At 41.6% G+C, this 27,614-nt stretch overlaps 1 protein-coding gene across 1 annotated transcript in view; it reads left to right on the top strand.

The window, feature by feature from the left end:
• Nucleotides 1-27,606, top strand: part of TPR (translocated promoter region, nuclear basket protein) — a 36,173-nt gene extending 8,567 nt beyond the window's left edge. Inside the window, exons 12-51 of the mRNA XM_041479577.1 lie at nt 706-903; nt 1,419-1,526; nt 2,040-2,266; nt 3,326-3,489; nt 3,569-3,708; nt 3,799-3,947; nt 4,205-4,367; nt 4,607-4,741; nt 5,495-5,635; nt 5,794-5,962; nt 6,435-6,601; nt 6,802-6,954; nt 7,489-7,605; nt 8,244-8,447; nt 8,537-8,721; nt 8,916-9,063; nt 9,426-9,563; nt 11,799-11,930; nt 12,187-12,317; nt 12,677-12,887; nt 13,040-13,186; nt 13,563-13,761; nt 14,381-14,586; nt 15,118-15,179; nt 16,068-16,276; nt 16,577-16,849; nt 17,632-17,780; nt 18,588-18,671; nt 18,975-19,175; nt 19,516-19,647; nt 20,175-20,265; nt 20,719-20,903; nt 21,816-21,884; nt 22,490-22,584; nt 23,210-23,316; nt 24,000-24,095; nt 24,252-24,408; nt 25,052-25,170; nt 26,347-26,445; nt 27,386-27,606. Of these exons, the coding sequence (XP_041335511.1) occupies nt 706-903; nt 1,419-1,526; nt 2,040-2,266; nt 3,326-3,489; nt 3,569-3,708; nt 3,799-3,947; nt 4,205-4,367; nt 4,607-4,741; nt 5,495-5,635; nt 5,794-5,962; nt 6,435-6,601; nt 6,802-6,954; nt 7,489-7,605; nt 8,244-8,447; nt 8,537-8,721; nt 8,916-9,063; nt 9,426-9,563; nt 11,799-11,930; nt 12,187-12,317; nt 12,677-12,887; nt 13,040-13,186; nt 13,563-13,761; nt 14,381-14,586; nt 15,118-15,179; nt 16,068-16,276; nt 16,577-16,849; nt 17,632-17,780; nt 18,588-18,671; nt 18,975-19,175; nt 19,516-19,647; nt 20,175-20,265; nt 20,719-20,903; nt 21,816-21,884; nt 22,490-22,584; nt 23,210-23,316; nt 24,000-24,095; nt 24,252-24,408; nt 25,052-25,170; nt 26,347-26,445; nt 27,386-27,441 (5,916 nt within the window). The 3' untranslated portion in view covers nt 27,442-27,606. The remainder of the gene's footprint in view (nt 1-705; nt 904-1,418; nt 1,527-2,039; nt 2,267-3,325; nt 3,490-3,568; nt 3,709-3,798; nt 3,948-4,204; nt 4,368-4,606; nt 4,742-5,494; nt 5,636-5,793; nt 5,963-6,434; nt 6,602-6,801; nt 6,955-7,488; nt 7,606-8,243; nt 8,448-8,536; nt 8,722-8,915; nt 9,064-9,425; nt 9,564-11,798; nt 11,931-12,186; nt 12,318-12,676; nt 12,888-13,039; nt 13,187-13,562; nt 13,762-14,380; nt 14,587-15,117; nt 15,180-16,067; nt 16,277-16,576; nt 16,850-17,631; nt 17,781-18,587; nt 18,672-18,974; nt 19,176-19,515; nt 19,648-20,174; nt 20,266-20,718; nt 20,904-21,815; nt 21,885-22,489; nt 22,585-23,209; nt 23,317-23,999; nt 24,096-24,251; nt 24,409-25,051; nt 25,171-26,346; nt 26,446-27,385) is intronic.
• Nucleotides 27,607-27,614: the final 8 nt, after the last annotated feature.

The following is a 27,614-nucleotide window of genomic DNA, read 5'->3' as shown; positions in this document are numbered from 1 at the left end:
ACACTCTGAGAACAGAAAGGTTCAGGCTTGGGGAACTCTTTGGGTTTGGGGTCATGCCTGATGAAGGCAAGGAAGTCTTACTTGGGGCAGACTTCTCTTGCTAAGTTACTGGGATTTTTTTCAACGTGCCTTACAGTTTCTGTGTAGTAGATCAAATTCAGAAGTAGGTGGGTTTTGTTAGTATAAACTTACTTTCTATGTGCATTTTTGGCAGGAGCAGCCTTTTTTGCTTACTTACATAATCTTTTAATCTGTACTGCTGTGCTTTTGGCCTCTACTTGCAAACAATTAACATAGCAATAGGTCATACAGGTTCTAGGGGGTTTTCCACTCCTGTTTATGCAATTTGTGTTGTTACTATTTGTTACTGATTGTTTTGTCCAGCCATTAAATTCCTTTATGCTGTTACTGGTTTTGATATTTCTGTTGTCTTAAATGTACTTTAAACTTATACCTTTTACATAGACTTCTTTTATTGCAGACAGTTGCCCTATACAGTTTGCCATTTTAAAATTAATATGTGTAACTTCTGTGATATGAGTTCTAGAACCATATTTTGAAAGTCCAGCTTGTTTTTCTGAATTAACTAGTTCAGTTGTATAAAATTGCAGTGACTTCAGGTATGAACTGTATCCTTACCAGTGGTTCTTTTTAAAGAGATCTGTACAGGCGTATCAAAACCAAACCAAAACCTTTTTGTTGCAGCTGTACAATGCCTACGTAGAAACTCAGGATCAGTTGCATATGGAGAAGCTGGAGAATAGGAGAATCAATAAATACTTGGATGAAATAGTGCAGGAAGTAGAAGCCAAAGCCCCAATCCTAAAACGTCAGCGTGAAGAATTTGAGCGTTCCCAAAAAGCTGTTGCGAGTCTGTCTGCAAAGCTTGAACAAGCTATGAAGGTCAGTATAAAATAAAATATTTATTTGGAATTTATAGTTTCAAAATAGAATTTTAGAAAACAATTTAAAATTCTTTAAACCTAATTGCTGTTGTAAGTGTATGAAATGGATCTTTCAGTCGACTTTTATTATGGGAAAAGACGTGTTGGACTTTCTGGCTTGCGATTTCTGGAACTGTGCAGAGTGTTTTACAGAACCAATGTATTTTGTAGTTTTTTATAGTGGTGATTTGGTCTCTGATTTTCTGGGAGAGTAGATTCTCTGTAAACAAAGTTTAGTGTTTATTTGACATAAAATTAGACTTCAGTGCTCCCTTCCGACTGGTTTTAAAGCATACACCAATGCATTACAAAGGAACATGACTTTTGATTCCGGAACGCCTGGAGTTTAACCTTGGGAGTGTAACTTTAAGGAGAAGTTTGGTTCCCCAGGCATGTCTGCACATGCTGTTATCTCTCTGGAAAGGAATGTGTCCAGTTGAGGTGTGATGTTTACTCCTGCTGGTGTGCTTACAGGAGATCCATCGCCTGCAGGACAGCGCTGACCAAGCCAACAAACACGCCTCCTTCTTTGAGAGGGAGAGCCAGAGACTGGAAGTGCGAGTGAAGGATCTCTCCCAGCAGGTAGAGGAAATGTTGCTCTGGTTAAATGTGCTGTTTGCAGTTGTGTATTCATGTGCTGCTGCATTTCAGATGTTTACTTGGAAGTTGCTTTCAGCCACAGTGTTGGAGACTTTGGTTGTCCTAAATATGCTGGTGACATTAAAGCTTCTCAGGACAGCATGGTACTTCTGCTTTCAACACTGGAATAAGTTTAGCTGGATAGAAGTGATGCTGCTTTAGGATAATATTGTTTAGCATTTAACATGGAAAACTCATCTATATAATTTCTTTGTTAGATTGCACTGTCCCGTGATCTGTTCAAAGAATTGAACAGTTTGTGTGCTTTCGATTTGTTGCCTTTTGTCAAGCTTTTTTTTCTGTCATATAATTATCTTACAAGGATTTATTGATTATAATTGTTTGCACATTGTAGGGAAAACCCTTAATTTCCAAGTCCTTTATTCCCAATATATTGGTTTTCACAGCAAACTTTAGAGTCCATGCAGGCGCTACATGAGGAGCGTTCTCTTTCAGATCTGTGTGCTGTTAATGGAACTGGAAGAAGCCAGAGGCAACCATGTGATCCGTGATGAAGCAGTGAGCTCTGCTGACATCAGCAGCTCTTCTGAAGTGATCACTCAACACCTGGTCTCCTACAGAAATATCCAAGAGCTTCAGCAGCAGAATCAGCGTCTCCTGGTGGCTCTTCGGGAGCTGGGGGAGGCAAGAGAAAAAGAGGAGCAAGAAACAACATCATCTAAGTAGGTCACCTCTTCCTTTTCATTAACTTTGTACTAATTAGTAACAGGGATTCATTCAAGCATTTTTCATTGTTTTTACTTCTGTTATTAGTTGTGTGCAGCAGCTATGTAACTCATAAAAGCAAGTTCTTATTAAGCTATAGGACCTTCAGGTTTCTATTAAAATGGCTTTATAGCTTTATATCTTATAATAGGTCCTGCCATCAAAATCTGAAGTAAAAATAATTGTCAGTCTTCTAGTGACTGATTTCACACAGCAGAGCTGTTTTTCAGAAAAATAAGTTTTTATTCCTGTCAGCTGAACAAAAAACTGCATGTATGCTTATCTGAATCACTACTGTAAAGGCCACAGGTGTGAATTCTGTGTGAGAGGTTCTTAGCCTGACTCTCTGCTCATGCTACTGACATTTTTGAAGTTATTCAAATTGATAGAATTCTGCTGTTCAGGAAACAGGCCTGCTTTCTTTTTCACTGTAAATGGCAGCCCAAAGGCTTGTCTCCTGGAACTTTGCAGGATTCTGTCATAGGTTCACAGAATCATTAAGTTTGGGAAAGATGTCCAGGGTCGAGTCCAAGCTATGCCCGAAATGTCACCAGCCCAGAGCACTGAGTGCCGCATCCAGGCCTTCCTTGGACACCTCCAGGGATGGGGACTCCACCACCTCCCTGGGCAGCCCTTTCCAATGCTTAACAACCCCTTCTACCCCTTCTGTGAAAAAAATTCTTCTTGATGTCCAACTGGAATCTCCCTTGCCACAGCTTGAGTCCATTTCCTCTTGTCTTGTCCCTGTTCCCTGGGTGCAGAGCCCTACTCCCCCCAGCTGCCCCCTCTTGTCAGGGAGTTGTGCAGAGCCAGAATTTTCCCCCCTGAGCCTCCTTTTCTCCAGGCTGAGCCCCTTTCCCAGCTCCCTCAGCCGCTCTTGGTGCTCCCAGACCCTTCCTCAGGTCTGTTCTCTTCCCTGGACACTCTCCAGCCCCTCACCATCCTTGTAGGAGGAAGGAGCCCAGAACACCTGGACGTGCCTCTCTGTGAGATGTTGAAGGCTGTTGTTGTTTCAGGATCTCTGAGCTGCAGAGCCAGCTGGATGAGGCTGTCAGTGAGCTGCAGCAGCTGCGGGAGTCGCGGCAGCACCAGCTGCAGCTCGTGGAGTCCATCATCCGCCAGCGGGACATGTTCCGCATCCTGCTCACCCAGACCACGGGGGCCATCATTCCTCTGCAAGGTACGCAGGCTGCAGGGGCTGTATGATCTGCTGTGGAAAGCGGAAGTGTTGCTTTAAAACCTCCTTTACCTTCCTGTAGCTTCAGGTATGTTACCAGAGGAGATCTGTCTTACATCTACTCCAAAGCGCCCGAGTTTACCTCAGTCCATGGCAACTCCTGCTCCAGTGTCCATGAGTGAGTCTGTGGAGACTGTGGAGGCCAAGGCTGCTCTTAAACAGGTACATTTTTCAGTAGACACTGCACAAAGCTGTCCCTATTTCTTTTTACTTGCTTTTGGTAAGCACTTTTATGTCTGTTCTTTCCTGCAGTTGCAGGAAGTTTTTGAGAACTATAAAAAAGAAAAGGCAGAGAACGACAAGCTTCTGAATGAACAGAATGAAAAGCTTCAGGAGCAGGTCACAGACTTGAGGTCACAAAATGCCAAGATATCCACACAGCTGGAATTTGCCTCCAAACGGTAATTCAGATACATAATACCATTGTCTTACATATTCTCTGCTTGATATTGTTTGTTCACTTAAATATTGATACTGCCTATTCTGTGTAAGAACATAAAGGAAATAGTGCGAGTGAGATCTAGAGCAGAAGCTGTACTTGAGTGAGGCACATATGTGCAAACAGAAGCGTAAAACCATGAAAGACGCAGCAGTGTGCTTGCCCCTGTTGAGTTGGACAGTGCACTGTGACAGACTTGCTTTGCTGTGTTCCTGGAAGGTACGAGATGCTGCAGGATAATGTGGAAGGCTATCGCCGGGAAATCACCTCGCTGCACGAGAGAACCCAGAAGCTCACAGCTACCACTCAGAAGCAGGAGCAGATCATTAACACCATGACTCAGGACCTGAGGGGAGCTAATGAAAAACTGGCAGTGGCAGAGGTCAGTAACAGTGTGTGGCACTGTGGAGTATTCCAAGGTAGCACGAGAGTTTTCCTTATGTCTGAAGTGAAGAGGGGAGATGTAAGAACAAGGTGTTTCAGTTTGCAGGGAAAGCAGAATGTCTAGTAGTTCTGTTCTTACTATTCTTGGCTTAATTCACACGGATTTTATAATAATACTAAATTCAATGGATGTATTTGGGATTGACAACAAAGCTTTTATTATTTGCTGTCTTAAAGGTGAGAGCAGAAAACTTGAAAAAAGAGAAGGATATCCTGAAGATGTCAGATGTGCGCCTGACTCAGCAACGTGACTCTCTGCTGGTTGAACAAAGAGGACAGAACTTGCTGCTCACCAATCTGAGAACAATTCAGGTATGTGGTACTATTCTTATGCCCATGTTGGGTCTGTCTGTCAGGCTTTTCAATAAATACCCATGAAAATCAAATGAAGGACTCATGGGATTTGGTTTTGATGTGCATTTTTTTTGTGGTTACAAATCAACACAATATAAAATACTTCAGCAACTTGTTTCAGCAAGTTTAGGATTCCTGTCCTATATATGATACTCTGTTATTTACCTGGGCAAAGTCCTGAGAATTCTGAATTGATGAGAAGGATTTTCACAATCAAATGGAAACAAAACACATGAAACTAAGTGAAAGGAAAAAATTTGTAATGGCAATTTTTATGGCAGCAAAATTTAACAGTGCCTGCCGTGGTAGCTGATTTTGCTGTTACATTATAGTTACTTTTATACGTTTATATAACTTATTGTAATATATACTGACACTTAGAATGTATTTAAGGATGTACACTTTATCATGTGACTGAATTCTGTTTCTCCAGTAGATATTTTGGAGGTTTTTAATCCATGGCATTAGAGTGCATGAATAATATATATTCTTCTAATAATATTTATTGTATTATCATTATTAATAAAAACTTTCAAAGCTAAGTCAAACATTGTAAGCACTACTTTTCATCATTTTCTGTATCTATCTATTATTTAATTATTCTTGGGGTGGGAGAAGTGTTGTGACAACTTTTTATGAAGTGCTGCAGTAATTCAGAAGAAAATTATTGAGGTATGTTGTAAATAAAATGCATTGTGCTCTTTTTTTCAGGGAATACTCGAGAGATCTGAGACAGAAACAAAGCAGAGACTCAATAATCAGATAGAGAAGCTTGAACGTGAGATATCTCAGCTGAAGAAGAAACTGGAAAGTGAGGTGGAACAAAGACATTCCCTTACCAAGAATCAAGAGGTGAGTGTAAATGTGCTGCACTTGTTTGGAGGAAAATAAAGCCCCAGGTGCTTCTGCCAGAGTGCAGCTTGTTCTTCTCCATACCTGACATGTAGAGCCACACTTGGCCTCTGTGCCATTGGGGAATAATTGCAAACTGAAGAACCCTGTGCTTGCAGGTTCATATCCTGGACCTGAAGAGGCAGCTGGAGACAGAGACCAACCGTCACATCAACACAAAGGAGCTCCTGAAGAACGCCCAGAAGGAAAGTGCCATGCTGAAACAGCAGCTGAACAACACTGAGGCCCAGCTCACATCCCAGTCCTCACAAAGGCCTCCAGGGAAAGGTAAAATCTTCCTCTACAGTTAATTTCTCTTTATGCTAAGCATTGCCGTCTGCAGAATGGTAACATTCACAGTCCATAATAATTAGAATTGGGCCAACAGTACACTAAATAATAAATCACTTTGCCACTGCAATCACATATTCAGACAGATGCTAACCAGCACGATTTGTTAATGTAAAATTCACATCCAAGCAGTCTTTGACAAAGGGGGAAAATAATGCAAAACTTGTTAAAGGATTCCTTTCATTATTTGAAGGAGCTTAAATGTATTAGACTACATAGTTTTTAAATAGTCAACAGTGTTTATTGTAAGCCTTTATTTTGGTGAGGGCTTACAGTTTTATGTAGGGAAGCTTTGTGAAAGTAATTGTTTTTATCATATTATTATCCAAAAATTACTTCAGTTTTCAAGAGAGCAGTGGTTTTAAGACTAAGTTAAACTTCAGTTAATGAATGTGTTCTAACATTGCAGGTCAGCCTAGTACAAATGAAGATATGGATGATCTTGTAAGTCGTCTGAGACAAGCTGAGGAGCAAGTCAATGACCTGAGAGAGAGGCTCAAGACTAGTTCCAGCAATGTGGAGCAGTACAGGGCCATGGTCCTTAGCCTGGAGGAATCCCTCAATAAGGAAAAACAAGTAATTAATTACTTATTTTTATTTACTTTGTGGTTTAGAGCAAAAAGTCTCTGCTGTTTGTGATTTTCCACATTTTCAGTGTTGTTGCTCTAAATTAGATGCTGAGAATACCTATTCTGGCTTTAAATTGTTAAAAAAATTCCAGTTTTGTATCAGAATAATGTGTTTAACTGGATAAAAAATGATGGATTTTAATGAAGGTGACAGAGGAAGTTCGTACAACAGTTGAAGCTCGTCTGAAGGAGTCTTCAGAATATCAGGCACAGCTGGAAAAGAAGTTGATGGAGTCAGAAAAAGAAAAACAAGAACTGCAGGAGGAGAAGCGTAAAGCTGTGGAGAACATGGAGCAGCAGGTATGCTCTGACCCTCCCTGAGAGTCCCCAGGAATGGGCTTTCACAAAGCTTCCTCAGCTTCATCTGGGTTTCACACTATAGCAGTGACCTGAAGCAGGTCTCTTACAGTGTACACAGAGTGCCTGAATTTGTGAGAGGTTTCCAAACACGAGCTGTACATTGACAGTGTCACTTCATGGCAGTGATTGTGTGTTTAAAGCTATCTCTGCCTGAATTTTGAGCAGGAAAACATAAGTAACAGCCTTTGTGAGAGGTTTCAGAAGGAAACAAAATGACTGTAACTAGAATTACTTCAGGCCCAACTCTGAAAGTAAAGGATTATATTTTTTCTGGGAAAGATCTCTGTATATTAATAAGTCAAAATATAGAAAGTATTTGTCTCTTTTGATACTAATTTTAATCTGTAAGTACCAGCTGAGAGTACTGAAAATAATCACCATTATGAATGACTGTGTTCAGTACTCTGCAAATACTTTGCCACTTAGTCCTGGGTTTGTTCTTACTTTGTGTTTGTTGTTCCCATGTCACTGCAGCTTTCAGAACTGAAGAAGAGTCTGTCAGCTGTGCAGTCAGAAGTTCAGGAAGCTCTTCAGAGAGCCAGCACAGCTCTGAATAATGAACAGCAGGCCAGGAGGGACTGCCAGGAACAAGTATGTTTGTGGTGTTTGCCTGTTTTAGCCAGGGTCAGCAGAATTCCTGTTAGCTTTCAGTTGAACTCAGAACTAAACTTGTTACTCAGGGACTGCTGGAGGCAGGAAAAGCGCTGGGAGAGCACAGTCTCTATTTTGGGAGTAGCTGCTTATTGAATACAATAGATTTCTGTTTCTAAGGTCTGTTTCATTATGTAAAAAGATTGGCTTGGGAATGTAATTAACTGGTTTTAGTGAACTGCTGCCTTCATGCCCTGAGGAGGGGGCTGAAAATGCTCCCAACATGACAATGGGGAAAGTATTTTTATAACCCAAAAGATAATTGTCATCTTTTATGACTGTGGGGCAGTGTGATATTTAGCAGGAGCTGATAAGATTGTCTTGTTACCTACTGTTTTTTAAAGGGAATTTTCTTTTCTGCAGATGAGAATTCCAGCAGCACTAATTGCTAGGATATCAAAAAACTTTTGGCCCCAAATGTAGTAGATGGGCATTTCCATGTTTCCTGTGCTTGAGAATAGCAGGGATTTTGGAGAGTGGTTTTCTTCTCGCTTTGTGGTCACTTGCTTTTGTCTCTTTGTACACATCAAACACACAAAATAAGGGTAGCAGAGTTCATTTATTGTGGTTTTGTGCAGGCAATGATGGCTTCTGAAGCTCAGAACAAATATGAGCGGGAGTTGATGCTTCATGCTGCTGATGTGGAGGCACTGCAGGCCATCAAAGAGCAAGTCGCCAAGAACGCAGCAGTGAGGCAGCAGCTGGAGGAGGCTGCTCAGAAAGCAGAGTCTGAGCTCTTGGAATCCAAAGCCTCCTGGGAAGAGAGAGAGAGAATGATCAAGGTGTGATGGGCTTTGTTGTTTCAGTGGGTTTTTTCAGTTAACAGAAGTTCAGCCACAGAAATTACACTCAGTGAATGATTTTGTTGTAGGATGAAGCTTCAAAACTTGCATCCCGCTGTGAGGATCTGGAGAAACAAAATCGATTATTACATGAGCAGCTGGAGAGCATGAGCAATAAGATGGTGACTTCCATGAAAGAAGCCATCCCAACTGCAGCAAATGTTTCTCTTAGTGAGGAAGGCAAATCCCAGGAACAAATCTTGGAAATTCTTAGGTAACCTTAGCTCTGGGTTCCTTCTCCTGGGATTATAAATTAGATTTGAATTTAAATTATTCTGTATTACTTTATACTTGAAGGATAATGTTAAAAATTAAGTGCTTTTTTGCTGCTTTTTTGCTGATGGGAGGTGGTTCTCCTACCTGAGAACATTTTCCTGGTGTGATGTGGTGTTGAACTCCTCCCTGCAGGTTTATCCGTCGGGAGAAGGAGATTGCGGAGACGAGGTTCGAGGTGGCGCAGGTGGAGAGCCTGCGCTACCGCCAGAGAGTGGAGCACCTGGAGAGGGAGCTCCAGGAGCTGCAGGACAGCCTCAACGCTGAGAGGGAGAAGGTGCAGGTATGGCTGGGGGTTAATGCTTGTGGTTTCAATGAGTACAGGGCTGTTCTGGGGCTGCCTGTGCCCAAAAAGGAATTTTTGAAAGAATGTGGGGTTTTTTTTTAACTGGGATTGCTTATAACCAAATGGAGTATCTTGTTCTGAGTCTTGTGAGAGAGTGTGGCAATTCTAAAAATCTCGTAATTAGGGAAAAAAGATAATTTATCCTTTTTTTTTCCCATCTCCTGCTTCCCCATGTCTTGAATGTAGATGTAAAATAATCAATGCCATGATAACTTTCCAAGGTGGTGTTATACCAGATCCAGGTGGAGTATATGTGCATGTGCAAGCAAAACAAATGCTTGAGTTGACTCTTTCCACAGGTAACAGCAAAAACCATTGCACAGCATGAAGAATTAATGAAGAAAACTGAGACCATGAACATACTCATAGAAACCAACAAGATGTTAAGGGAAGAGAAGGAGAGGCTGGAGCAAGAGCTACAGCAGATACAAGCAAAGGTTAGTACTGAACTTCACGTAAACCTTTCAGATATTCAGCGTATGAGTTAAATGTCAGGATATACCATTGCTAATTACAGTAAATATGTGATTTACATTATAATTATTCCTTGAAGTCATACACTGATGAGGAAACTTTCCATTTCCAATTTTAAAAGACTGGTCCATCTACACTATTGGAAAGCTTGAAGTTCAGTTCCATTTAGATGAACCTGAAAGTCAGTGTTTATCCTTGGCTAGAGGTATACCAAGAACAAGGATATTATCAGCAGTTACATTAAAAATGGCACAAGAATGCATATAAAACACACCACAGCTTTACTAAGAGTTTAAAAGTGAGATACTGCTTGTTTTGATGGTAGCCAATGCATTGGATTTTAACGTGAGCATCTAAGATTGGGAAGTCACACCAATATTTTTTTCTCTGTAGGATCATCCTCTGCTGTTGTCTTTGTCCTTTTTTCTTTCTCCAACTGGCCACTGGAAGGCAGAGAGTTAGGAAAGAAGCTCTGTCATGACTTTTTCCTGAGGGTTTCCTTCAGTCCCCTGAGATGCAGAGTGTAACCCCTTACTGTGAAGTTCAGCCACAGAAATTACACTCAGTGAATGATTTTGTTGTAGGATGAAGCTTCAAAACTTGCATCCCGCTGTGAGGATCTGGAGAAACAAAATCGATTATTACATGAGCAGCTGGAGAGCATGAGCAATAAGATGGTGACTTCCATGAAAGAAGCCATCCCAACTGCAGCAAATGTTTCTCTTAGTGAGGAAGGCAAATCCCAGGAACAAATCTTGGAAATTCTTAGGTAACCTTAGCTCTGGGTTCCTTCTCCTGGGATTATAAATTAGATTTGAATTTAAATTATTCTGTATTACTTTATACTTGAAGGATAATGTTAAAAATTAAGTGCTTTTTTGCTGCTTTTTTGCTGATGGGAGGTGGTTCTCCTACCTGAGAACATTTTCCTGGTGTGATGTGGTGTTGAACTCCTCCCTGCAGGTTTATCCGTCGGGAGAAGGAGATTGCGGAGACGAGGTTCGAGGTGGCGCAGGTGGAGAGCCTGCGCTACCGCCAGAGAGTGGAGCACCTGGAGAGGGAGCTCCAGGAGCTGCAGGACAGCCTCAACGCTGAGAGGGAGAAGGTGCAGGTATGGCTGGGGGGTAATGCTTGTGGTTTCAATGAGTACAGGGCTGTTCTGGGGCTGCCTGTGCCCAAAAAGGAATTTTTGAAAGAATGTGGGGTTTTTTTTTAACTGGGATTGCTTATAACCAAATGGAGTATCTTGTTCTGAGTCTTGTGAGAGAGTGTGGCAATTCTAAAAATCTCGTAATTAGGGAAAAAAGATAATTTATCCTTTTTTTTTCCCATCTCCTGCTTCCCCATGTCTTGAATGTAGATGTAAAATAATCAATGCCATGATAGCTTTCCAAGGTGGTGTTATACCAGATCCAGGTGGAGTATATGTGCATGTGCAAGCAAAACAAATGCTTGAGTTGACTCTTTCCACAGGTAACAGCAAAAACCATTGCACAGCATGAAGAATTAATGAAGAAAACTGAGACCATGAACATACTCATAGAAACCAACAAGATGTTAAGGGAAGAGAAGGAGAGGCTGGAGCAAGAGCTACAGCAGATACAAGCAAAGGTTAGTACTGAACTTCACGTAAACCTTTCAGATATTCAGCGTATGAGTTAAATGTCAGGATATACCATTGCTAATTACAGTAAATATGTGATTTACATTATAATTATTCCTTGAAGTCATACACTGATGAGGAAACTTTCCATTTCCAATTTTAAAAGACTTTGGTCCATCTACACTATTGGAAAGCTTGAAGTTCAGTTCCATTTAGATGAACCTGAAAGTCAGTGTTTATCCTTGGCTAGAGGTATACCAAGAACAAGGATATTATCAGCAGTTACATTAAAAATGGCACAAGAATGCATATAAAACACACCACAGCTTTACTAAGAGTTTAAAAGTGAGATACTGCTTGTTTTGATGGTAGCCAATGCATTGGATTTTAACGTGAGCATCTAAGATTGGGAAGTCACACCAATATTTTTTTCTCTGTAGGATCATCCTCTGCTGTTGTCTTTGTCCTTTTTTCTTTCTCCAACTGGCCACTGGAAGGCAGAGAGTTAGGAAAGAAGCTCTGTCATGACTTTTTCCTGAGGGTTTCCTTCAGTCCCCTGAGATGCAGAGTGTAACCCCTTACTGTGCTTTCTCAGGTACGCAAGCTCGAGGCAGACATCCTGCCCCTGCAAGAGTCGAATGCTGAGCTCAGTGAGAAGAGTGGGATGCTGCAGGCAGAGAAGAAGCTCTTGGAAGAGGATGTTAAACGCTGGAAAGCCCGGACTCAGGTGGGGATATTCCTTCTTTCAAAGAACATAATGTGGAAAAAAAGGGCCACCAGTCAAACAACTAAAAAAAAGTGCTACATTTTCTTACAAAGAATAAAAAACTAAGAAATATGTTTGAATTATGAAGCGTTGTGCAGCTTCAAAGGTGGCTATTCCTTATCAAAATGCAAAAGCAGTGGCTCTAATGCAAAGAGATTTTCTGGCTATAACTGTGTAGTTAATTTACAAAAATGCCCCTGTTTTCTTCCCCTTCCAGCACTTACTGAGCCAGCAGAAGGACACCGATCTTGAAGAGTATCGAAAGCTGCTCTCTGAGAAGGAGGCAAATGCCAAGCGTGTCCAACAGATGAGTGAAGAAACAGGCAGGCTTAAAGCAGAAGTTGCCAGGTGTGGTAATGGTCAATTTGTAAAAAGTTTGGTGCAAAGCAAAATATTCTAATTATAGCTGTATCTGGAAGTGTAATTTCTAAAGTGTCTCTGTGTAACTGTAAAACTTTTGGTATTCTTTCTGTGGCTTGATAACAAGCAGGTAAGGTGAAGTGAGAGTTGTTTTGCAAGCTGTCTATTAGCTGAAATTATTCCAAAGTAATATATTGTGGAATAATTTCTATTCTGTATTGCAAAAACCTAGAAGATATAGTCCACTACAGATAATGCCTGTGATGTCACATAAATAAGGGGTATTGAAATGTATATATGTTTTCAAGCATCTCATTTACATCTCCCTCTGATCTCTTGTCATTTAGAACTAATGCATCCTTGACTACTAGCCAGAATCTTGTTCAGAGCCTGAAGGATGAAGTAACTAAAATAAGAACAGAAAAGGACACTTTGCAGAAAGAACTGGATGCTAAAGTGGCTGACATACAGGAAAAAGTGAAAACTATAACACAGGTCAAGAAAATCGGTCGCAGGTACAAGACCCAGTATGAGGAGCTGAAAGCACAGCATGATAAGGTAGGTAGAACTGAAATGGAGCGTTCCTTAGAGCTCCTGGGGTTTGCCCAGAACTTTTAAACCAATCACTTGGCACACAAAAGCGTTTGTGAAAGTAATGACATTGTGATCAGATAGTCCCCTTCAGCCCTGTACCCCCTAATGCCTTTCAGATGGTTGCTGAATCGTCAACTCTGCCTTTGGCAGAAGCACAGGAAGACCAAGTTTCTGCCCAGGAAGTACAAGAGCTAAAAGACACTCTCAGTCAAGCTGAAGTGAAGACAAAGAATTTGGAGACTCAGGTTGAAAGCTTACAAAAGGTAAGAACAGTGAGTAATTTTGGAGTACTGTTCTCCGCTGCAGTCCTAAGTGTGTAACAGTGAAGAATGGGAGGGTGTTTTAATGTGTGTCACAGAAATATGGGAAGTTACCAATTGTGCCTCTGCTTTCTTGGGAAAGAGGAATCTTAAGTCTGGCATAAATCTTAGTGTGTCTCGTATTATTTCCTGGAATAAATGGGAAAGAGAATGCTGTTTCCAGCTCTTGCATTCAGAGAGGACTGAACTCCTGTTGTTCATAAGAAGCCTTTTAACCTTAATCCAGTGGCCAGCTAATACCAGCTCCTTGGAACTTGGGCCCTATATTTGCCAAAGAAGTTGGTTGTGGCCAACAAGTGCAATCTTTCTCCCTCCCTAGACAATAACAGAAAAGGAAACTGAAGTTAGAAATCTCCAGGAGCAGATAATGCAGCTACAGGCAGAACTGGCCCGTTTCCATCAAGATCTGCAAGAGAAGACTACACAGGAAGAACAGCTCAGGCAGCAGATCACAGAGAAGGAGGAGAAAACGAGGAAGACCTTGCTTGCAGCCAAGCAGAAAATTGCACAGTTAGCTGGTATTGTAATGCTTTTTTTTCTGTCCTCAGAGATTTTTGATTATTTCTGTGGAAAAACCTTTAGACAGGATGCTTGAATATGGCCTGCTTCATATTTTACTGAAAAGTGTGTTCTAGACTAAATGCTACAAGGATTGTTCTCACATAAAAATTTAATTCCTCCAGGGGATGATATAAGTACATAAGTAGTTGCACACTGGACATAGAAAATTTTTATTTACTTTTGGCCAGCCAACATGACAATGTTTTTGATCCTTCTGTTGATTAGAGCAGATTGGCTCTACTAACAACTTGGGTAATTCTCCCCTAAATATAGAGTTGCAAAACACATTGTCTCCTCTGTTTTAAATGTCACTGAGAGGAGTGGTGGTGTAAGAGCTTGCTGAAAACATCCTGTTCTTTTGGGACTGCTTCTTTAAGTTTTTATTTATCTATATTTATTACATATTTTTCTATCTTTAGTTTCTTTTTATTTAATTGCAGTTAAGAAGGGAACTGTCTATATTGCCTCCCAGATCTCCTTTTATAGCTTAACATTTTTAGGATTTCAGAATTGATAAAACACCCAGGTGTTCAGTGTGCAGATTAAGCGAGGCTGGACCCTTTCTCCTTCCACCAGGTACAAAAGAGCAGCTGACAAAGGAAAATGAGGAGTGGAAGCAGAAGAGCAGCTCCCTGGAGGAGCAGAAGACAGAGCTGGAGGTGCGGATGAGCGCCCTGAAGTCCCAGTACGAGGGGCGGATCTGCCGCCTGGAGAGGGAGCTCCGGGAGCAGCAGGAGCGGCACCACGAGCAGAGGGATGAGCCCCCAGAGTCCACAAACAAGGTACAGCATGTACACAATCCTGCCAGGCAGCCCTGGGCCACCACTGCTCAGCCTGGACTCAGGTGTGCCACCATGCCCTGCTCTTGGAAATCCACAGATTGGCCTCAGTAAGGGTTCAGAACTTAATTTAAATTTCCTGCCCTAATCAGAATTCCCAGCGCCAGCAAGGAGGCAGTTCTGCCATTCACTGTGAATCAGCCAAGGAGCTGTTCATGCTATGCCCTCTGTTTTTGTATTTTACTCATGCATTCAGTATAATGGGTTCATGTCTCAAAGCTTCAGAAAATACCTGAGCAGTTACCAAATTGTTTTCCAGCCTTGGTATGGCTGGTATGATTTGGTTCAGGAAATTTGCCATAATTACAGAGTCTGCCCAAGTAAATACCCAAGAAGTATTTCTTTCACAGAGGTGTTAGCAAAGTGCTGAAGTGTTTTCCATGTTCCTTGCTCTGTATCATGTGTACCTTCTGTTTTGATCCTTCTGTTGATGATCCTTCTGATGACATGATATTTCTGGTTTTTACCTAATAGGTCCCAGAACAGCAGAGGCAAATCTCACTCAAGTCTACTCCAGCTTCAGGTGAAAGAGGAATGTGAGTTCAAGGGGTTTGCAGAGTTTCTGTGGTTGATACTTCTTGGGTTTATCATTATGTAGTTGCTCTTCTTTTTAGCAAACCACTGGCTTTTCATAATTTTTTTTTAACAACTGTGAAGATGCTGACATAATGCATTTGTCCTGTTTTCTCAGCTATGTCTAATCAATAGGACTTTTAAGCTGCAAGATGGCATATTACCCACCAAGAACATGGTATCTGGGAAACATGGAAGGTTTTTAAAAGTGTTTTCAGACTTCAAGGTTTTTGAAGTTGTGTAATTTTGATTGTTAATTTTAACTTTTTTGGTTTTGGGAAGGATCTTCCTTGTGCAAGAATAAGAAATGGACTGAACAGATAACTCTAATGACAGATAAAATAGTTATTTGCCTAAGCTCTGAAATGGGAAATATTGCTGTACTACTGAGCTGGAATAACAAATTCCCTCTTAGCTATTATGAAATGCATCCTTTAGGCAGCAAGACTTTAAAAAATGTCTCTTAAAATTTGGCTGTCCCTTGTCTCAGCCAAGAGATGATGTCACTCTGTATTGAGTGAATCACTTTTGATGTAAGATGTGTTACTCACTGTAATAAAGTCCCAGCACAGCCAACAGTACAAACATTTTGATCTGTTACTAGATTCCCACTTGATTACCTTAGAAGAAACCTGTCAGTTCTCCAAGCTGGATAAAATACTATTGATGGTGTAGTATGTTTCTCTTCTTCAACTATAAAAAGTTTTGAAGACAATTCCTTAAGCTGTTGTCAGGCTTTTTAAATTTAAAAGCTTTTAAAAAACAGTGTTTCTGGCTATGAAAATATACTTGTTTGTTATTTTTAAAGTCTGCTTTCTGTACCATGATGAAACCAATCTCCTGTTTTTCAGTGCCAGTACTTCAGATCCCCCAACAGCAAACATTAAACCAACTCCTGTTGTGTCAACTCCCAGTAAAGTGACTGCTGCTGCAATGGCTGGGAATAAGTCTACTCCAAGAGCCAGCATCCGTCCCATGGTGACTCCTGCCACAGTCACCAATCCCACCACTACCCCCACAGCCACAGTTATGCCAACAACACAGGTGGAGACTCAGGAAGGTGAGCTTTTTAGTGTAGTATAAGGATCCTCAGTACTCAGAAGTGCTGCCTTTGCCTTGAAATGTTGCAGTCAGTTTGGAAAGGCCTCAGACCATGTCACTGTCCCTGCAACTCTTGGAGTGTCACACTTCCGTGACCATTCTACTTGCAGCAAAGTTCATGGTTCCTCAGCTGGAGATGTGCATAACCTGAATTCATCTGCAGAACACTGAGTGTGCTTGTTCAGGGCATCCTGAGAGGGAGAAGGTGAGCTGTGCTGGATGAATGAAGAGCCTGACTGTGCTGCTGTTTGCCTTCCAGCCATGCAGTCGGAAGGACCCGTGGAGCATGTGCCAGTGTTTGGGAGTGCCAGTGGCTCCGTGCGCTCCACCAGCCCCAACGTGCAGACATCCCTGCCCCAGCCCATCCTGACTGTGCAGCAGCAGACACAGGCCACTGCCTTCGTGCAGCCCACCCAGCAAAGCCACGCTCAGATCGAGCCTGCAGCTCAGGAGCCAGCCCCTGCCATCGTGGAGGTGGTGCAGAGCTCCCAGATAGAGAGGCCCTCCACCTCCACAGCCGTGTTTGGCACAGGTTGGTGTCATTTTGTAGCCCTGCCTTGCTCAAGAGTTCCTTGTAGGTAGCTCCACTTGGACCCTTGGCCAACCAGGCCTCACATCAGTTCAGATCTTTTTCACCTCCTTTAGTTTACTGTACATTTTAAGAATTTCTGAAGTTAGGCTTCCTTCTTGAGCTGTCAGAAATAGTGCCTCTGAAATGCTGTTGGCACTGCATTCCTTAAAGTAAAAAGAAAATAAAAGTGTGTTTGTCTTTTTCAGAGCAGCTTTGTAGTTTAATATATTAAACCTTGCTGGCTCTGTTTCTATGGCACTATGAGCAAGGTTAATTTTAGGAGCCTTGAGTAAGCTACTTTACCTTGAATTTAAAATACAGGAAGTACTCTAAAGCTATTCACTGTAATACACTCTTCCACATCTGTTTGCCCTACACAGTGCAAGTAGAACATTTGTTTCCCAAAAAAACCATTTCTGCAGACTGCTGGGGTTCTCTTTTTCCAGCTGATACTCTCTTAAAAATTTTGGGTGCACTTGTCCAAAGCAAAGGTGTTGGAAGAAATATTTGGGTTGTATCCTGGGGCTTATACTTAGGGTCAGTTAAGTTGTGAATAAAGGCCTGAGAGCTTAAAATTGTAACTGAAGGAGTTGATGTTTTCCTGGCCTAGAAAACAGCTTGGTGCAATTCTGATTGTTTGTCATTCAGTGCAAAAATGGAGGTGATCTTCGGAGGAAAATACCAAAGCTTTTGATTTCTGGTTTGCACATGTGCTCTTCTGAAAATAACAGAGGTCTTTGCAGTTTCAGCTACCCCCAGTTCCTCACTGTCTAAACGCTCCCGAGAGGAAGAGGAGGACAACACTGTGGAGAATTCAGACCAGATCTCTGAGGAAACAGTGGATGCACCTACTTCAAAGAAACTGAGAATCATGCAGAGAGTTGGGCCTGAGGTTTGCACAAGCATAAAGTGCTACTACTTAATCTTTGTAGGATTTGAATGGGAAGAAAAAATGTGTTACTTCAAAGCAAATCAGTGAATTCTTAAATGACTTTCTAATCTGTTGGGGAGGAAGCAATTCTATTTGGGTATCCAAAAAGGCAGAGGATAAACCAATTAGAATGAATGATGTAAATCTTAACCTGCAGAGAGGGTAAGATTAGAAAGGAAGAGAGAGGGCCATATCCTAGGATTGAGGAGGAAGAAGTTCAGACTTCTTTCAGCAGGGTTCGGAAGGTTATCTACAGTAATTCTGGACAAAAATACAGGGATTTAGGAGATGGGAAGCAAAGATGAGTTGCTGGAAAAGCCTACAGAAGATGCTTGTGAATGTTGGTGTGAGGGATTTGGGGTATGCTGTGAAAAAGGGATAAAATTGATGAGACAGAACCTCACAGTGTTAAGGAAGCCAAAGATATTTTATTAACCTTGTGCAAGAGGGATGTTCATAAGGGAAAAAGGGCAGGATTGTGTAAGAACATTACCACTTAAGGAGGTAGAATGGGAAGCTTTGATGATTTGGTTTTAGTCCTGAAAAGACAGGTATGCTGAGGTCCAGTGAGCTGGGAAAGTTGTATTTCTCCAGGGCAGGGAAGTGAGATTTTTGATAAAAGCATTGCTAAGGAAGCAGGAGAAAATGTTGCCCATAATCTTTGTGGTAAAAGGTAGTTTTTATTGAAGAAGTAAAAAAAAAAATAAATCTCAAGTATGTTTAATGCTAATGGTATGTTTTAAATGAGAAAAATAATTGTTCTTCCAGGAGGAAGTGACAGCAGAAGAGAGCACGGATGGAGAGGTGGAGGCACAGACATACAATCAAGACTCACAAGACTCCATTGGAGAAGTAAGCATATTTGAAGAGCAAAAATCTTCAGCAGAAATAGCCATTTGCCCCAAAAACTCTCAGTACGTTTAGAAGTGAAATCTCAAATGGAATCCTGCAGGCTTCCCATGGAAACGATTTAAAATGTTTTAAAGTTTAGACTTGAACTGTTCAGTCACTGACAGTCACCTGTCACATTCTCTTTTGTCCTCTCCTCTGGTCAGTTTTTAAGGAACAGCAATAGCTGTCCTCTAAGCATCAGAGTCTGGTTCTCTTGCTGTTGATTATGGTGCATTGAGTTTTGTTTGTTCTGGTGATTGGCAGGGTGTGACACAGGGGGAGTACGCGGCCATGGAGGACAGCGAGGAGACTTCCCAGTCCATCCCAATAGATCTGGGATCCCTTCAGTCAGACCAACAAAACACTTCCTCATCTCAGGATGGCCAGTCCAAGAGAGATGATGTGATTGTAATTGATAGTGATGATGAAGATGACGATGATGAAGAAAATGAAGGGGAGCAGGAAGTATGTATATCATGGAATTCCTTTATGATTTTGTCTTTCATCAGATGTAAAACTCGCCAGGCAGGATGAATTTAATCAAAATATTTTTGACTGAGTAAGTGGTCTGTATTTATGTTGCCTGAACTTATAGTGTTTTAAAGTTACCTACTAATTCACCTTGCATTTTTCTTCTACCTTCCTTTATCTGAACCCTCAGGCTTTTCCATCTTCCTTCCTACCCTTGTCCTGTTGAAGAGGGAGAGAGGGAGTGTCTGGGTGGGTGTTGATCTGTGCACCACATCCAGCCTATTCCACTTCCCTTTCTGCATTTCCCTAAGGCTCTTTTATTGTCTCATCACAGGATTATGATGATGAGGAAGAGGAAGATGAGGATGATGATGAAGACACAGGAATGGGAGATGAAGGTGATGACAGCAACGAAGGAACTGGTAGTGCTGATGGCAATGATGGATATGAAGCAGATGATGCTGAGGTGAGATTTATACCTTTCTTTTGTAGCCTGGTAAATTTCAACAAATTTCAACAAATCAGTGTTGTAATGCACAAATGTGAATGCTTGGAAGAGAAAATCCTGGTATGAATTCATCACCAGAAGTTGAAGGATGATACTGGGTGATGGTAACTTCTTACAACTGGTGTTTTCACAAGAAAAATCAACTAGGAATGTTTAAGAGGGCTGAATGAAAATACAAAGTACAGGAGCCAACAGCAAATACTGTAGTTGCAAAGTTGGTGAGGCTTTTGAAGAACTGGATATTCTGTCTGTTATTAAATGACGGTGGCTACATTGTTCAGGTTTGTATATGCACAGGTACTCAAAACTTCTGAAATCTCATACAATTGAATATATTAACCTAATGCTGTGGATACTTATAGAAATCTTTTAAGATTGTCATATATTTGACTTTTTTTTACTTTCTGAATACTTTTCTACTGCTTTTGTATTCTCTTTACAACCTGTAATTTGTTTAGTCATACTCTGTTTATGTGGGATTTCAGGGTGCTGATGGTACAGATCCTGGGACAGAGACTGAAGAGAGCATGGGAGGAGCTGAAAGCAACCAGAGGGCAGCAGATTCCCAAAACAGTGGTATAGTTATTCCATGTTACTTCACAGTCTGTGTATGTAGGGGGAAGGAAACGTAGAAGCTCTTTTCCATGTGTTAAAATCTGCACTTAAAAGTAAAAATATCAGTGAAATACTGAAGGTCATTTCAATGTGCAGTGTGCATTCTTTTGAAATGATCTTTTCTGGATTTATTCTAAATTCCTTCGAAAATCCTGCAAGCTCTGGTTGCTGTGGAAACTTAATGGCTCAGTGGATTAATCTGACTCTAAATCAGCATCTGAATAATTAATACTTTGTTTCAGTGCTGGAGTTGTAGCTGGCACAAGTCCTCTTCAAGTGATTTTACGTAACAATACTGGGCTGTCCACAGGCTTGCAAGGGAAAAATGAGTTAATTCGTGGCAGAACTGGAAAATTTCCCTTCATGTATCCAACTTGGTTCCTAGGGTTTTCCCCCTGTGTATTTGTGTTGTAGGAGAAGGGAGCACGAGTGCTGCAGAGTCCACGTTTGCCCATGAGAGCCTGAGGGAGCAGCAGCCGTCATCGGCGTCCGAGCGCCAGGGCCCGCGGCCGCCGCAGTCCCCAAGGAGGCCACCGCACCCTCTGCCCCCACGGCTCACCATCCACGCCCCTCCCCAGGAGCTGGGGCCCCCAGTGCAGGTACAAAGCAGCTCCAGCGCCTCAGAAGACTAGGAAATAAATTGCTGTACGATTTCTTAGCGATAAAATCCATTAGGAAAAGTGTTGCCAGCTGTTGGGCATGATAGAAATGGTAGCTGAGCAAAGGGGTTTAGTGGGTGTGGTCCTGCAGATGATGGCTGGACAGGGAATGTAAAAATCCATCCCCAGTGCCTTACTGCTTTTTATCTTGAAATTATTATGTTATACCAGTACTATGTCAGTCAGTAGCTGATGATATTTCCACTCAAAAAGCTTTTCTTAGCCACATTGTAGCTCAGATTTGAAAGATTTTTATGAGTTGCCCCAGTGTAGGTGGGAAAATAAATGGTAGCATTCCTTTGCCCAAGTTAAACCTTTCACAGTCAGTGCCTGACCCATGATTATACTTCGTTGAAGACCTGTTGATTTTGTAAATTAAAACATCACAACAGGAATTCTTCAAAAATATCCTGACTGAAATGATCCTTTACCATTAACTTGTGCTGAGGCTTGGAATCACAATATTTCTGTGTGCAAGTTTTCTGTATTCAGTAGAGACTTGAGTTAAATATTATTGTCACTTCCCCAGAATATACACATTGTCCCCCAGAGAGTGTGCTGGGGCACTGCCCAGGCTCCCCAGGGAATAGGCAGAGCACCAAGGCTGCCAGAGCTCCAAGAGTGATTGGACAATGCTCTCAGGCTCTTCCTGGGTTTCTTGGGTCTATCCTTCATGCAGGGGTTGGACTTGATGATCCTCGTGGATCCATTCCAGCTCCACACATTCTGATTCCATGATGATTGCCATACTTACCCATTTAGCTGCTGTCCTTGGCTCTGACTGAACACTTGTATGTTGTTAGAATTCCAGGACCACATTCACACAACTTCCCCCATTTCTTTCCCGTAAAGAGAATCCAGATGACTCGGAGACAGTCGGTGGGGAGAGGGCTTCAGCTGACCCCTGGGATAGGTGGAATGGTGAGTGTATCAGAATCTATTACTAAAGACCTGCTTTGAGGGAACATTTCTAACTCTTGGGGTTACTTTGGTTTTTAAAGAAGCCTGGCTGCTGATTTCTCTGGGGGGATGGTCTCTGTAGTCATGCAGAAAATATTCTACTCCTGTTAATTCCTCTATTAATGGAAGGCAAAGACTAGAAAACTCACAGGAAACAAAGGGGGTTCAAAAAAGACTCAGTTGGTTTTGTCTAAGGTGATTTTATTTACTTATTTTTAGAGTCTGTCAAAGTGACTGTGTTGCTGGAAAAAATAATACTAGGTTCAGCCTCATCCTAAAGGAACAAGGCTAATTTATGCTGTCTCCATCAGCTAATTTTGATCCCTTTATTCAGCTGTATTTGGCAGAACAAGTGCAGGTTCAGTGACAGAAAAGAGACTGACTGGGTAAAGTACCTTCTGTGAGACCAAAGGCATCAGCTTTAGATGTCTGAAATTAAACAAAAATTTTGTTAGAGCTAAATCTGTCTTTGTTTTGCTGGACTATGTGGAAAAATCAACCTTTAACTCAGCTGGTAAAAACTGGAAATACATTGTAGGCTCTCATATCAGTCTCTTTTTTTCCAGCAGCAGCACTTCTTTGATGATGAGGACAGAACAGTTCCAAGCACACCAACTCTTGTAGTTCCACATCGTACAGATGGATTTGCAGAAGCCATTCAGTAAGTAGATGTGAAAAGAAAAAGGAAAAAAAGGCTTTTCTTTATTCTATTTCTTTCTATTTTTCAGTGAAATTAAAATAAATGTAAATTAAATGAACTTGTGATTGAAGTAACATGTTAGGATAGATAACTGCATGTGCAGATGAGTAATTATTGTTTGAATTGTGTGTCATATAACTGATCAGCAAATTAGGAAGTGAATATTCTCCAGTGTATTGTAACCTGGTGATTTAAGAAGAGATTAAACAAACAAAAAAGTTCTATCAAATTTCCTTCCTTCTTCTTCCTCCCTCCCCATTGGTATTGCCAATGAAAGTAGGAAAAGTTACCTCCATTTTTGCTTTTGGGATGTTCTGGACATGTCCAGCAATCTACTTAAAATTGTGAAAGTTCATAGAATGGATAAGTAAAGAATATTCTCTTCAGGACTGTTGTACTGATTTTGAATGCATTCCTAATAATTTGAGAGCTAATTGCTGTTTATTTAGCAGTAGCTCAGCTGATTTTTATGGTCAGTATTAGCTCATTTTGTGTCATGCTTGATTTGTTCTCTTGGTCAGAAAGTTCTCCCCCCTGCCCCGATCTTTGGGGAGGTTGCAGAATTCCTGAAGTCTGTATTTTCCAGTTCCCCCCAGGTAGCTGGAGTTCCTCGGTTCAGATTTGGGCCCCCTGAAGATATGCCACAAACCAGCTCCAGTCACTCTGATCTTGGGCAGCTGGCATCACAAGGAGGTAAAGCAGTTCTGGGCTCTCTTTTCTGTGAGTCTTGGAGTGAAAAAGAGAGAATTCAGTCAACAAAACACAATTCTTCACACAATGCTTCAGGAAATTGTTAAAGTGTGGAAACCTGCAACTCTTCAATAATTGTCAGCAGGGAGAGAATAACAGAAATTGACAAGGTGTTATCTTCAAGCTGCTACATTTATAGTCGTGTTAGGTTTTGGAAATTGAATGAAATACTGAAGGAATGGTTTTTAACTTCAATTTTACTATTGGTTGTAGCTTCCCTGTAGTGAAACGTTAGGGGAAAATATCAAATGCAAAGAAATCTTTGGGCTATATCCTTATCTGCTCAGAGATGGCCAGGCTGTTGTGTTTATTGGTGGTCTGAATCTGTCCCTTTCCCTGGCATACCTGTTGGCATGGAACACAGGCTGTTCTCTGAAGAAAGCTCACAGCAAAATAATGGCATAATACAATTATGAATGTTAAAAAAAACAAGCAGTAATATTTTCATCAAGGTTTTACCTTCCAATAAATCGTGATCAGCTCTGGCAGTGAGTCAAAACAAAATAACAAAAATCTGCTTAAATACAAGTGACTGGATTTTATCAGGTGGCCAGAGGGAAGACATTGGTTAATCCTTTTTATAGCCACTCATTTGGATGGATTGTCACTGGAACTTTGTGTTGCAGGTTTAGGGATGTATGAAACCCCACTATTCCTTGCCCACGAGGAGGAATCAGGGGGTCGTAGTGTCCCCACAACACCGTTACAAGTGGCAGCACCGGGTAAGTGGCAGAGGTCTGCAGAGCGAAGCAGGGAATGATTCCCTGTGATCAGTGCAGTGCTGCTGCTCCTCAGGAGCGCTGGGCAGCCTGTCCCCGAGCTGCCTGTGCTGTCACAGGGCTCTGTGGGCAGGGCCTGAGGGTGTCTGTGCTCCGCAGTGACGGTGTTCACGGAGAGCGCCTCAGCCGACGCCTCGGAGCACGCGTCGCAGTCTGTGCCCATGGTCACCACCTCCACCGGCAGCCTGTCCACCACCACCGAGCCCGGCGCCGGCGACGACGCCGACGAGGTCTTCGCAGAGGCAGAGTCTGAAGGGTAAAGCACCACTGCTGCTTTGGTTCACTAGCACTGCTGACACGTCCATTGTCACCCAGGGGCAGCTCAGACAGCGTTTTGTAGTGCTGTGGGGCAGGACAATCTGACTCTTCATCCAAAACCAATGATCTGCTGATCTTCTCCTTGGGGTTTAACAAAGTTAATATAAAAGTCACCAAAAAAAATTACTATTTTTTAAGAATGCAAAGCACTCTGCAGGAGTCAAATACTGGCACGGGTTGAAGGATCAGTTTGTAGAATAAAGACTAAGGCACTCCTGTGTAATACAGAAAATCACTCCTCATGCAAAGCACACATCTATGATTAAGTCACCCAGTTAAGACAGTGCATGTACAAAAGATGAGGCACAGGGCTGGAATAAGCAGTTCTTAGTGAATTTTGTAGACAAATAATTTTGTCTTTTGCTTTACAAGTGCAACTCACAATATTTATAATAATTGCTATGTTTTGTAGTATGGTGAAGTTAAGATCTAAAAGGGGAGAGTTTATAATTTTATGCTATATTTTACTTTTGATTTTCATTGAATCTTTGTGTTCCAAGACAGAGGTTGTTTTTTTCTGGACCTTTCTGAAGCTATGCAAGTATACTTACATGGTTCTCCTCCTCCACCTTCCCTTCTAGCATTACTTCAGAAGCAGGCCTAGAAATCGATAGCCAGCAAGAAGAAGAATCTGTTCAACCATCTGATGAGTCAGATCTTCCTTCAACTAGTCAGGATCCTCCTTCCAGTTCATCTGCAGGTACAGAATAATCACAATAATAGTTCGTACCTTTTCATTAAGGGAAAGTATGGTGAAGTTAAGATCTAAAAGGGGAGAGTTTATAATTTTATGCTATATTTTACTTTTGATTTTCATTGAATCTTTGTGTTCCAAGACAGAGGTTGTTTTTTTCTGGACCTTTCTGAAGCTATGCAAGTATACTTACATGGTTCTCCTCCTCCACCTTCCCTTCTAGCATTACTTCAGAAGCAGGCCTAGAAATCGATAGCCAGCAAGAAGAAGAATCTGTTCAACCATCTGATGAGTCAGATCTTCCTTCAACTAGTCAGGATCCTCCTTCCAGTTCATCTGCAGGTACAGAATAATCACAATAATAGTTCGTACCTTTTCATTAAGAGTGGGAATTCCTTTGTCCAACATTGTGGCTGGTAGCCAGGGTTACACAAAATAAGATAAAACTCTTAGAATCACAGACTCATAGAATGGTGGAATGGGTCTTAAAGCCCATGCAGTACCACCCCTGCCATGGGCAGGGACACCTTCCACTAGACCAGGTTGTTTCAAGCTTTGTCCAGCCTGGCCTTGGACACTTCCAAGGACCCACATCTTCTCTGGGCACCCTGTGCCAGGGCTTCCCCACCCGCACAGAGAACAATTCTTTCCCAGTACCCCATCTGACCCTGCCCTCTGGCAATGGGAAGCCATTCCTTTTTGTCCTGTCCCTCCATCACTTGTCCCAAGTCCTTCTCCAGCTTTTCTGGAGCCCAGATCTTCCCCGATTATCTTAGAGCAAGATGATAATTTGATGCCTATGCATTCTTTGGTAAACCATTTTTTCTTGGACCACAGTAACTGGAGTAGGCCAAAAAAGAATAACACTTCATTGAGCAAACGTTACTGGTACTTCGGTGATTTGGCATATTTGATGTCAGTTTTAAAATATTTTTAATTAAATTGTCAAACAACAATAAGTTAATCTCTATTGAGTTATCAATTAACCTCCTTGTATAGAGAGCAAAAGAAGTCCCAGACTTGTTTTGGAGCTTTTATTTATTTTTGAGGAGAGGTCAATGAAATTGAAGGAGGCACCTTCGTCATTCTAAAGTAAAGAAAGCATAACACATACGAAAACATGTAAAGATGAGAACCTGGCAGGCACAGCCACCCTTTCTTTCTGCACTGCCTCTCCCACAGACACGAGCAGCACTCAGCCCAAGTCCCTGCGCCGTGTCCGGCTGCAGCCCCCGACGCTGAGGACGGGCGTGCGCGGCCGGCAGTTCAACAGGCAGAGGGGTAAGTGCTCCTGGCTGCTCCCAGCCAGGCAGGGAGGGAGTGACACAGCAGCCCTGCCCTCGAGTTTGGTGTGTGACCCTAAGAGCTCTAGTCTGGGTTTAGTGTGTTAGGCTGAGCAGGTTTTGGACAGGCAAACTTCCTTCTGCCGTAGCACCTGGCTCTTATCAGTAGAGAGAATGTAAAAGGGCATTAGATCTTCAAAGTTTTAAAGTAAGGTTTCAGAAGTCTATTAGGACAGCGGTTTAGAAACTTCTAATTTTAGCATTAGAGGAATTTCCATTTGGTACATTAAGGATTCCAGTTATATCAATGTGTACTCATTGAAAAAAGCTTTATTGGTAGTATTACAGGTTTTTCAGTGTAATAGAGTTAAACCATGGCAAGAAATTATTTTTGCAACTTCTGTATTTAAAAAAAAAAAAAGCCTTTGATGGAATTTGTTCTGTTTTGCACTATTTTAACATTGTAGAAGACTCAATATTAACTTGCAACTTCTGTATTTAAAAAAAAAAAGCCTTTGATGGATTTTGTTCTGTTTTGCACTATTTTAAAACTGTAGAATACTCAATATTAACATTGAAATATAGATTAGCTGGTATTAAGGGGAAAAAATAAGGAGGTGGGACTAGGATAGATTTTCTTCCATCTGTCACCATTTTTTTAAATAACAAAAAGAGGGACTAACTTATTTCAGATGTTGTAAGAGTCTTCTGCTCATTGGTTTGGTTCAGGATCACAAGTCACCCCCAGCCTTTTGCATGACACAGGTGACATGTGCATGTGTCACCAGGCTTAGGGGCCAGAGGGGGAACTTGAACTGTATCAGAAGGGAACCACTCCACTGCCCTGACAATTCTTTAGGGAAAGATGAAGTATCACCTGTGCAATGGTTGATTAGAAGGGTTTATACTAATGCACTTGTTTTTTTTTCCCTGCACAGGTGTAACTCATGCCATGGGAGGCAGAGGAGGCCTGAACAGAGGGAACATTAGTTAAATGAAATGTAAAGGACTTTCAGCTGTGTATACAAAATGCCAGTTTGCCTGTGGTTGCTTAGTGTAATGAAGCCAGAGCTTGAAGCAGCATTTTAATACTTAGAGTTGTGTGCACATATTTCAATGTCTTTTATTAATAAAATTAGAAAAAACATTGACATCCAAATGGCATCT

The sequence above is a fragment of the Pyrgilauda ruficollis genome, unplaced genomic scaffold (assembly GCF_017590135.1).
Source record: "Pyrgilauda ruficollis isolate IOZ18807 unplaced genomic scaffold, ASM1759013v1 scaffold49, whole genome shotgun sequence".
NCBI classification, from domain to species: Eukaryota; Metazoa; Chordata; class Aves; order Passeriformes; family Passeridae; genus Pyrgilauda; species Pyrgilauda ruficollis.
Note: the sequence above shows the minus strand (reverse complement) of the source record. Positions and strands in the feature narration are given on the sequence as shown.